We start from the raw sequence: 12,860 nt of genomic DNA on the forward strand, positions 1-12,860 counted from the left end.
TCTCTCTGTCTTTAAATGATAAAAAATGTAAACCTTAAAAATAAATCTGTAATTATATATTAATGAATCTTCTATTAATTAAATTGATATTTTATTAATTAAAATTTACAAATAACACTTTGACTTTAATAAATTTATATTAATATCATTTTGAGTACGTCTTATATTCCTTTTTTCATAAAAAAATTGATATTCATTTGATTCTCAAGAAGCCATTAGTTAAGTGTGAATTATTCATTTGAAATGAATTGAAGTAACAAGCTACTCACAAGTCATTTATAAAAAATTCATCCTTACAAATTATTATTACAAAATCAATTTCTTTTAATTATGAATAATTTATGACATTATTACAAGAAAATTCAATTTCAATAATCTGTTCCTTGCAAAATTTGGATGTTTTTGCTAAAATCTTATATATATATTACATATATAAATATTTATAGTTTATCCAGTGTAATTTTTTTGTAATTATAAATTTTGTATAAGAACATATGTACAGCAATGAATAATTTCCATTGTTTTAAAAATATATTATCTAATAATAATAATTATATTTAATATAATAACTATAAAAAAACATCCAAATTTTACACAATAAAAAAATTACAATCTTTTTACTTTATGTGCATTACAATTCTGCAAAATTTTAATAATGTTTTTCATTTTTTAATTAAAATGAATACAATAAATTTTCCAACGTTTTTATCATTTTCAATTAATAATAAGTTGAATACATAGAAATAATTGAGTTACAATTTTAAAATTCAAGCACTTCAAAACAAATTCAGTTAATCAAGCCACTGTAATTCTTATTTTTTATTTTAATTCCACATTTATTTGTGATTAATTAATTACATTCACAAAAAAACTTCACACAATTTCTTGTGTATAAAAAGATACAGAATTTTTACTGTTTATAACTCAGAATAGAATGACAAAATATGCAAAGGATATCTGTATATAATTGTAAATTTTAGATAAATATAATTTTAAAATATCTAAAAGATTAAACTGATAAGTTTGAGAAATCAAAATTATTCTTTATTGAATAGCATTTTCAGCCATCTATAGAAATCTTTAGCTTGTAATGAATACAAATAAATGGGTGTCTGCAGAAAATTTTCCAGAGGAGGCAAAGCTTAGAGAGAAATAATTTCATCAATAAATTTTTATTTGATTATTTAATTTTTTGGGAGTTTTTCACAATTAGATTATAGGATACAGTAATGATCAAGAGTGTAAGTGGTTACATATCTCAATCCCTTTTAGAATTATTTGCAAAATTTTTTTACTTGATTCCAGGGGAGGGCAAGTGTCTTATTTTTTCCCTCTGCAGACATCCTTGCAAATGATTAATGTGAAACAAATTTAAAACTGATTCATATATAATATCTTTGAAAAACTGTATTAAACTTAAATAATTTGTCATCACTTGCAGTAGAAGTATAGTATAAAATAAAGAAAATTAACAAAATTATTTTAAATTTTATTTTAGAATATATTTAAATTTTATACAATATACTGTATTTTATGGCATAAAAAATGCAACTTTTGTATAAGTATAAAAAAAAAATAAAATATGCCCTACACCTTATATCAATATATGAAGTTGTGATCACCCACAGGAAATTCTTAAATGACCTTCAGTAGGCTACAGGTAACAATTTTCATTAAATTTAATAACTTTTTACCTAGCCCAACTCTTCAATAAAAATGCTAATAATCATCATGTGTAATTTAAACATAATTTATTTATTTTTCTATAGTTAAGTAGCTTTTGTATGTATTCATGTAGAATATTTTAATGATAAATGAATTTCTTTTAAACTCCTCATAAATAAAAGTGTTCATTCTAATTTTATTTATTTATTTCTAACTAGAATACAGTAAAAAGAGCTTTGGTGCTAAGAGCAAAAAATGTAAGATGGCTTAAATACACTGAAAACTTTTTCCCAAATATCCTGTGCTGAAGTGAAAGTGCATCTTGTATGTCATAAAATACAGTAATTAATATTATAAATTAAAAATAAAAAAATAATATAATTTTGGTTTTCTAACTTTGAAGTTTTATATTTTAAACAACAAATGGTGCTAAGTTTCATACAATTTTCATTAAATTTAATAACTTTTTACTAATTGTAATTAAATTGAAAAATATTGTTAATTTATATAAAATTTTCAAAAATAATGTTGAATCCATTATTAATGCATGACACTAATCATTATGTACATATACAAACACACATACATTCAGACATATATACATAACAAAACACTAACTTCCATCCTATAAACTATCTTCAATAAAATAGTAGAATACTATTGAAAACAAATCTCTCTAGAAACATATTTTAACAACAAAAAACAATCATCAGCTTTTATAAAATGATTTTGTTTTAAATATTAATTAATAAATCATGAAAAATGTTAGATAAAATTTTTATTGTAAATTAACAATTTTGAACATAATTTAATACTATTAAATATAAATTTAAGAATATTTTCATTGTTAAAATTAACTAAAGATAGGAATTAAGTCTTGAAAATGCTTTCAAAATAAACAGTTATACTAAACCTATCAAAATTGAGTGTAATATGGAAATATGATAGAGCACTTTATGATATGTTCATGATTCATTATTTAGCATTTTTCTTTTCCAAATTTTAAATTTCCTTTTTAATACTTAATAATTTATGAATTTACTTATTTAATATGTTTTGTTTTAAAAACTTTTTAAAATACCTATGTTTTTACTTAAATATTTAATATTAAAAAAAATAAGAATATGTAAAAATATGTAAATTTATTTTTCACTATACCTTTAATTTCTTTTTGATAAATTTAGAAACAACATAAATTAAATGTATTTAAATTTGAAATAACAATATATATAATGATAAAATATTATTAAAATTATAAAATATAAAAATCAATAATGCAACAGTTAATTTATTAATAAGCTTTTCAATTCATAAAGAAATAAATTATAGTCTTATTTTAAAAACTTTGGGTTATATTTTCTAATCTTTCTGAATATGAAAGTAAAGGTATCTATGAATGAGATAAATTATCAACTGTTAATTGGAAATACACCTAACCTTTGATTTACTTGGCACTGAAACTGCATGGTTTTAGTTTAACATTGTCAGAAAAACGTGACAATTTCATTTTCATGATAAGAGTTTCAGTTTAACATGATATTTTAAAACATTCTTTACTGAATTTTAAAATAAAATACAAATGCTCAAAATTGCTTCATGCAATGCCAAATAGTTTAAGAAAATACTGTTTTCATTTATAAAATGAATGTTTAGGGATAAGCTAACTATTATGATGTTGCAATTGTTTCACTGCTACTTTCAACTTGGTTTTCCATTTTGTATTATATCATAACTTTGTACCATATGTACCAAACTTAACTCAATATCAGAAAATTTATAAAGAATTAATGAATTTAAAGAATAAATAACAAGTTTTAATAATAGATTTTATTCAGAAAAGATTAACAGCAGCTTCAGTAAGCTAATTAGAAAAAATTGGAATCAAAGAAGTTAATAAAGAGACAGTCTAGTCCCTTTTTCTAGTTGAAAATCTCATTTCTTTATCAACAAGCAAAGATGATAGATTTTTAAATTTTATTTTTATTCATTTTGTAATGGTTAATTAAAAAAAATGGAACTTTGAAATCTAGTTCTTCACTTCCAATATAAATAGTTTCAATTTACGTGGTTTTGATTTTACACAGAACTAATCTACTATGCAAATCAACGATTAAATATATTTTCTTAAATCTCATCTTGAATTATTTATGTGAAATACTGTAAGGAAACTTCAGATTCCATTCTCAGAAAGAATGGAATCTGAAGTTTCCTTACAGTATTTCACATAAATAATTCAAGATGAGATTTAAGGAAATATATCTGAAAATAAATTAGGTCTCTTAATTAATACAGTAGTCTCTCGAAAACTCGGCACTCGATAACCCGGCAGTCTGGATAACTCGGCCACACCCTGGCAGGGCAAAAAAATCCTTAGTTAATTAATTTTCATTATAGACAGCTTTATGCCTCAAAGTATTTTTCTGAGGTCTGTCTTATCAGGTAAATTACTGTACACAGTGTATTCATTAATTTTCATTTTCATGTAGTAAAGGTTCTATGCTCTATGCCTTCATAAAGGATGTACTTTTCCTTTGTTTAAGGGTATTTGGGCAGTTTATTCTCTGTTGTATTCTCAAGTAAACAATACATACAAGTACAGTACAGTATTTTCTGAGGAAACACTCATACTTATTTTTTTTTAACCCCATTCCCGATAACCCGGCATTTTCACAAACTCGGCCACCCTTTGGTCCACATTAGGCTGAGTTTTCGAGACTCTACTGTATTAAGGAATTATATTCCTCTTATAATGTAATAAGTAAAAGAGAATTTATCAGAATAAAAATATTTATTTATTTTGATATGTGATTCTTAATCAAATAAATTTAATAAAATAATAGCCTCTACTTACTGTAACTATAGATAATGTTATCAGTAGTTTAATGTTATCAAAATTAGCTGATTCTTAAATGTTAGTTAAAACACACTTGTAAAATTCATATCACAATAGGTCTTAACCAATGCATTAAACATAAAACAGTAATCAAATAACAATTTTAAATGCTCACAGTGCAAGTTTAAATCATTAGAATTTCTTTTTTCAATTTTACACTAACTGTTATTAAAGGCAGTAACATCAAATGATAATGGATAAATAAAATGTTAATTAATAATAAAAATGATAAAAAAATTAAATATTATAACTTGGAAGAGTTATTAATATTTTTTTTGTGCAAAATCAATAAGACTAGAATTCATATTAACTGTTGTCTTATTTGTTTACCTCAATGTTACCTGTTGTTATCATTATCAGTAAATCCCAAAGTAATTACAATAAGATTTTTACTGTATTAATTATGTAATATAAAATTAATATTTTGATTCCGATGAAACCGTGTTTTAATTTAAATTGCTTTATTTAATAAAGCAAATTAAATTAAAACACATTAATTTTATTCATTCAATTTGTTGCTTGAGAAAAATTTTAGGTAAAATATATGCAAAGAAACCTATAATATAATATACTAAAACTACAGAACATTTTTTAATGAAAATTAACTCCAAATCTTCTGTACTTTGTTATGAAATTAGTCTGCAATGCCATTTTAATGTAATTTAATTAATTCATATTGATTATATTACAAAGATATTAATATCTGCAAATTGGTTTACTTTTTAAGCCAGAATTGTTTTACAGAAATTAGACATTAATAACACAAATTAATCATGCAAATCAACCACTTAATTTTATACCAATCATATTGCTTTGTAAACATCAAAATCATAAAATTTAGTATAACGTTTAATAAATTTTAAAACTATTTTCTTTTACATTAGGATTTTGTTAATTTTGTTGAAAAACTCCTTAATAATTATAAAACGTTTATCTTTTTTTATATTGGCTTAGTATTCAGAATCTATCAGAACCTAACATTCAGTGGAATTACAGTGGCTATAAAGATTTGTTTTACAAAATTTTTATACTTTGTAAATTAAAATGCCCCTTTCAAACTTTTATGTATATTTTCTTTACCAGAAAATTTTTTAATTATGTAAAATTTAATTTGATAACTATTTTTAATTAGCAAAATAAATTTATTATTCATTTAATATTTTAATGAAAATATAAGAATTAGCAACCAGTAAAATTTGTTCTATTTCCTGATTGTCAAACTTTAATATTTCTCTTTACGTATTCAAAAATACTTTGTATAAATATATGTTTAGAACAGAATTTACAAATTAAAATGTACAAATAAGAAAATAAGCATTACAGGCTAAAACTACAGAAATAATGATTTACACCAATGAATTAATATTTAACAGCAGCCACTTCCTTGACCTGACCCTTGGCTATTAACTGGAAGAGGACGATTTGTAGGAGAGTGTTGAGTACCAATTTTAATACCATTAGCCTGGGAGAAAAAAATTCATAAATATCAAGTTCATATGTACCAAAAATGCATATAGTATACTATTAGTATACCATTTTATATAATATTAAATGAAGACTCAATTACTGGTTTCATTAAGGCTGTTTTTTTTTTTTTGTTAAATCAGTAATTGAATCTTCACTTAACAGTATGAATTCAAATAATCAACTATAATAAAAATGTTCAAAAATAATATTAAAAAATATCCCATTCATTATAATAAATAACATAATAAAAGACTTATATCAATGTGTTTACTATTTCACAAATTATTGATTTAAATTTTTTAATTAAAATGTATTAGAAAATTTAAGAAATATGTTTTGATATATATATATGTGTGTGTGTGATATGTAACATCACACCATGTTTAATATTTCTTTAGAAATGTAAAATGTTTAATAATTTTGGTACAAACTATGACTTCATTCATTTTCAGACTTTTGTTTTTTGCATATAAAAACAAATGTTATCTGTTATTCATTACTATATGAAAAGTAAATTTTAATGAAACAACATAATAAATAAACCTAAAATTTATATTTCTGGGCATCAACATTAATTTCTTACTTTCATTAATTATTGTAAAAATTAAAATGAAAATAAATAAGCATTTTATAAATTTATTATGAAAAAATTTTAGATTTATTTAGGTGCTAAAAATAAATTTATATCATTTTTAATTTTGAAATTTGACAATTTTTCTTAGTTTTAACAAACAATTTTTAAAATAGTTGAATAATCCTATCTGATTTTTATCTAATCAAGGAAAATTCTGTGTATCTGCTCTATATTTGTAAACAAAAGCAATATTGATTGAAAACAAAGAATTTGCAAAAGATAAAAGAACTATATTCATTATCTAGTGGAAATGTAATAAAACTATAGTGGCAAAATTTAATTTATTAAATAATTTTGAATTCTAATTACAGGTATACCTCGCCTTACATTGGTAATTGGTTCCAGGAGAATGACTTAAGTCGAATTTATTTGTCTCCAAATCTACTTGTTACTAGGCTAAACCATAAATTGCCAATTCCGGTTCTGTATTTTATTTATTAATGCATTTTTAATAATGTATGGTTAATAAGGATCTATTTTAAGCTTACAAACAATAAGTAATTACAATAATAAATAAATTTTAGTTTTTAATATAGTACAGAAAAAAGTAATCTAAATTTACGAATGCATGTACTGTAAATACAGTACATACTTGTAAATGTATATATTATAATATGATTTTATGTGCTTTAAACATTTTTCTAGTGATATTACGACTTCAATATTTGTGGCGGACAGACGTAAAGTTGAATAAAATGACTTAAACTTGATTTTTATTTTTCCATATACTTTTTTGACAAACGACGTATAATCGGGAATGACGTAACTCGAAACGATGTAAGTCGAGGTATACCTGTATTAAATTTTAGACTTCATTTTTCAATACAGTAAGCATTAAATTCAAAAAATTTGTTTGTTAAATAATTAAAAACATGGACAAATTATTATCTTTATACAATGTAATATTCTATCAAACCACACCAAATTTACATGAAGATAATACAACACAAGAACAATCTGCCATGGTGGGATGCCTCTCAAGAGGACTATGGAGAAACTGGCCTGTATTTAAGTGTTAGATGTGTGAAGAAAACCTACAAAACTTCATGCAGCCAGTTCATTGTCAAGTTTGCACCTGATCAATGGGCTGGCTGCATGTAATTACATGTTTAATGACTTTATCCACTTGGACACTTATCGGCTTAACATATGAATGTAAAAATATTCTTTATAATTTTTATAGTGATTTACATTAAAATATAATCCTAATAAATTTATTTTAAGTATATCTGATCAAACCTTTCAAACTTTGAAATAAAAATCTACTTTCGTATAATGTTTTTTTTTTTTTTTTTTTTTTTTATCACATTTAAAGAAAATTTCAAATTTTATAATGTTATATATAGTATATTTGTGTCTATGGTTATAAATTATTAAGTTAAAAAAAAGTTATATTCTAGATCAGTAGTGCCCAAACTATGATCTCTGGGCCAGATCTGGCACTTGGAATACATTAATCTGGCCCATGAACATATTTGACACATCATTTATAAATGGTAGAAATAAGTCCACTTTCTGTATATATATGGAATATACAAAATATTTGTAGAATATATATAATATAGATTGAATAATACTGTTTTAGATAAAATTAATTTATTCTAACTTATATCCTAGACAAAAAATCTAGTGTAATAAAATTTTTATTATAAATAAATCTTAGATTTTTTTTACCTCATTACTGATATCAAAAGCACCTCCTTGAATTTTATCATAAATTTCTTTGGCAGTATTTATAAATGCCTAATCAAAAACAATTTTAAAATAAAGCTTAGTATGTTATTTATTTGTTTCTTTTTAAAATGTTTAATTAATTATATTAAAAATATATATATTACTTAATTTTAAATTTATAAAGCTGATATTCATTCAATGCTCTTGACATATTTATTAATTTTTCTATTTTCATGTATAAATTAAAAAAAAAATGTATTTAAAATACAACAACACTATAATAGTCTAAAAATAACATGTACAGCATATTTTTCATACCTTTACTAATATTTTAGTACAAATAAATGATTATTTTCTAATATATGTACTGAATGAATAAATTCATTTAAGTCAAAATTTATTTATTTACAATTAAAAATTTAGTGTCTAGTAGTGAAAAAATAATAGTATTTAATGTCTTACCATGAATTCATTTAAATTGACAAATTTCTTGTATGGTATTTTTATATATTTGTATATTTAATGTGAACATTTAATGTTAAAGTATTAAATTTTCCCATAAAATCATACCGCAACAAATTGAGTTATGTACTGGTACTATTAATTCACAAAAAAAATATATTGAGTTTGTTCCAGCCAGAAATCATTATGCTATTTACAGTGAAAACTGAATTTTTTAAATTACTTTTTGTCCAATGAAGAAAAGGTAAATGTACATAATAAACAACTACCCAATAATTTTTATTTATATTGCCAGATGATCTACTGTCAAGATATATTAAGGATAAAAAGAATATTTGTAAAAAAAATTATTATTATAAAATTATTATTTTATTACTAAAACATGAAATTACTTTCTATAACATCATTAACATTAGAATGATTGTAAAATATTTCATGTTACAAATCATTTCCATATTAAAAATGAAACTTCTATTAAGTATTAATTATTATCCTAAAAAACATTTATAATATTGAGAAAATTATGTGTAAACTAACTGTTACCTGCGACTTCGCATGTGCAAATTTTGCAAGCACACCCCATTTATATTCAGTATTTCAACAACCATAGTAATTGTTATATAACACCTACTGCTGAGAATGAGGAGAATTGTTGAAAATCAAACAAACTATTTTCAATTNAATATGAAGGGACATATGGAAGACTTAACTGAAGTTTTTCATACCTTTACTAATATTTTAGTACAAATAAATGATTATTTTCTAATATATGTACTGAATGAATAAATTCATTTAAGTCAAAATTTATTTATTTACAATTAAAAATTTAGTGTCTAGTAGTGAAAAAATAATAGTATTTAATGTCTTACCATGAATTCATTTAAATTGACAAATTTCTTGTATGGTATTTTTATATATTTGTATATTTAATGTGAACATTTAATGTTAAAGTATTAAATTTTCCCATAAAATCATACCGCAACAAATTGAGTTATGTACTGGTACTATTAATTCACAAAAAAAATATATTGAGTTTGTTCCAGCCAGAAATCATTATGCTATTTACAGTGAAAACTGAATTTTTTAAATTACTTTTTGTCCAATGAAGAAAAGGTAAATGTACATAATAAACAACTACCCAATAATTTTTATTTATATTGCCAGATGATCTACTGTCAAGATATATTAAGGATAAAAAGAATATTTGTAAAAAAAATTATTATTATAAAATTATTATTTTATTACTAAAACATGAAATTACTTTCTATAACATCATTAACATTAGAATGATTGTAAAATATTTCATGTTACAAATCATTTCCATATTAAAAATGAAACTTCTATTAAGTATTAATTATTATCCTAAAAAACATTTATAATATTGAGAAAATTATGTGTAAACTAACTGTTACCTGCGACTTCGCATGTGCAAATTTTGCAAGCACACCCCATTTATATTCAGTATTTCAACAACCATAGTAATTGTTATATAACACCTACTGCTGAGAATGAGGAGAATTGTTGAAAATCAAACAAACTATTTTCAATTTGATCAATTTTCTGGAATGTTTACAATCGTTCTATAATCAAACCAATGTGCAATAACAAATTCAAATTGGTTCAAACATTTGGTTAAAAAATCGAAATATATAAAAATATTTATAACAATGTCTGAAATGTTATCAATTTAATACACCTAAGTACTCAAAGAAAACTAAATGTAGTTGAAAACAAAAAATTGCATCTAAAATAGTACAGTAGAAACCGTTCTTCAGGTTAAGCCTTAATCCTCTCCCACACGAGGGAATTTCGAAAAATCCCTTCTTAGTGTGCGTTTCATGATGTACCCTAACTGTGTACAAAATTTCACCTCTTTAGGTTCGCGGTTTGCTCTGGTCAATGATGAATCAATCAGTCAATCAATCACTCACTCAGTCAGGACAATTAACGATTAATAGTTATGTTCCAAAAATGGCTAATAAGTAAATAAAATTTAAATCTTATTTACTTTAATCAAAAACGGCTAATATCGTTAATACTTAAATTTAAATGTTCTCTTCGAATTCTCTTATCGATTTTGAATTGCCTGAGGACGACTTATATATTTATGTTGAAAGCGCTTGCAAGATTAAAATATTCCTTTTAATTCTCTTTAACGCCTCCTAGTCTGAAATTTATAATTGAATTAACACAACTGTTGGCGTGACGTCTAATCAAAGTATTTAATATTCCTAAAAAGAATATATATAAACCTAAATCAAAATATATATATATAACAGTTTTTATAGATAACTTCTTAACAAAGCTTTTCAGTTAAAAGCCTTCCATACATCGCTTCATATTAACCCAAGCCTATGCAACAAGGAATATGATAATTTGTTTGAATGTTACTGAATCTACTATACTGACTTCCATACATTTGATATAGCATCTTTGTCATTAAAATTCATGCAATCTTTTGTTTGTGAGGATAAATATGTTTGAAGTTTTTCCAACACATTATTTAATTCTTCTGGTTTCTTGGCTATCTGATTATCTTGGCCACACATATATGTTGACTTGATATGTTGACATATTGAGCTGAAAATGTTTTGAAAATAAAAAACTTTTTAATTCTATATATGAGCAATTATATATTGTGACATTGTCACAATGCAGGGCTGCAAGTTTTAGCCATAATTTAAATTTATTTAATTGCTCTCCACCTCAAATTAGTAGTGGCTTGCCCCTGTACATCATACTGTTCCTTTAACAATACAATCATGCCAGTCATCTATTAACTGTTTTCAGGGGAAAAGTTTTGAATTGAAATAATGTGATTTCTGATTTGTATTGGAAGTTTGTGTATAGTTGACCGAAGCCTCCTGCTCTTAAGGTTTCCATATCTGGTTTCAGATTTCATGTATCTAACTCCAATCTAAAGATTAAGGAAAGACAAATGGACAACAAAGGGAATTTATAGGTCTACAATTTTCCAAACTGCAGCCCAATAAAGCCAAAAATATAATACCTGATGTTGCTGCCTATGCTGCTAATGCAGTAACTTGTATGCTTTTCTTCGTGTTCCATTTGCACACAAAGAAACATGAATAGAGCTCAAGAAGAGCATACAAGCTTTTGATAAAAATTGTCAAAACAAATAAATTTAGTTACAAAATTTAAGGAAAATTCTTAAAAATACACAATAAATTTTGTAACTACTAAGTATAGAAGCTACTGCATTAGCAGTATACACAGTAACACCAGGAATTCAGTTGACACATGTGCAGCCAAGATAATTAGACTAGCCAGAGAATCAGAAGAACTAAGTATATTTACTCTCAATAACTAAAAGTTGCATAAACTTTAATGACAATGAAATTAATAAATACATGAAAGTCAGCATATGAGATTCAGTAACATTCAAGATGATGATATTACATTGCATAGGCTTGGTTAATATGAAGGGACATATGGAAGACTTAACTGAAGAATACTTTTAAGAAGTTATCTATAAAAACTGTTATATATATTTAAGTCAAAAAAAATATATATAACAGTTTGTTTATATATCATTTGGTTCTTTTAAGAATGTTAAAGTTTAGATTGTGTACTGCAAAATTTTTTAAGCAGTTTTAAGTTAGAATATTGTAACATGTAAACATTTCAAATTCTGTAATAGTTTAATGATTCAAATTTCTCTTGCCTAAAGATGACCTTTACATTTTCAAATTGAAAAGTTTGGCTGGAATTGTAATGTGTAGTGTATTAGTAAAATTTATTTTACTTTCACTGTAACTGCATTTTCTTATGCAATTATAATCTATTTAATACTAATTATAAATATATTTAAATAATTTATTTAATAATATGAATTTTAGAACACATACTTCTTCCACATTAGCAGCTGTTTTAGCAGATGTTTCCATAAATATTAGACCATGTTCACGAGCAAATATTTCTCCTTCTTCTCTATTTACTTCTCTTTTACTTTCCAAATCACTAATTTAACAATAAATATATAAAATTAAAATAACACTTGCCTCTTCAATATTTATACTAATTAAAGGACTAAAGATTATGATA

At 23.7% G+C, this 12,860-nt stretch overlaps 1 protein-coding gene across 1 annotated transcript in view; it reads right to left on the reverse strand.

The window, feature by feature from the left end:
* Positions 1 to 5,767: 5,767 nt before the first annotated feature.
* The window catches only part of LOC111617887 (ras-related protein Rab-2-like), a 49,978-nt gene continuing 42,885 nt past the window's right edge, over positions 5,768 to 12,860 (reverse strand). The window contains exons 6-8 of the mRNA XM_023359236.1: positions 12,665 to 12,776; positions 8,334 to 8,402; positions 5,768 to 6,020 (exon numbers count right to left, since the gene is read on the reverse strand). Of these exons, the coding sequence (XP_023215004.1) occupies positions 5,925 to 6,020; positions 8,334 to 8,402; positions 12,665 to 12,776 (277 nt within the window). The 3' untranslated portion in view covers positions 5,768 to 5,924. The remainder of the gene's footprint in view (positions 6,021 to 8,333; positions 8,403 to 12,664; positions 12,777 to 12,860) is intronic.

The sequence above is a fragment of the Centruroides sculpturatus genome, unplaced genomic scaffold, assembly GCF_000671375.1.
Source record: "Centruroides sculpturatus isolate CEXI.00-Female unplaced genomic scaffold, Cexi_2.0 scaffold215, whole genome shotgun sequence".
NCBI lineage: Eukaryota > Metazoa > Arthropoda > Arachnida > Scorpiones > Buthidae > Centruroides > Centruroides sculpturatus.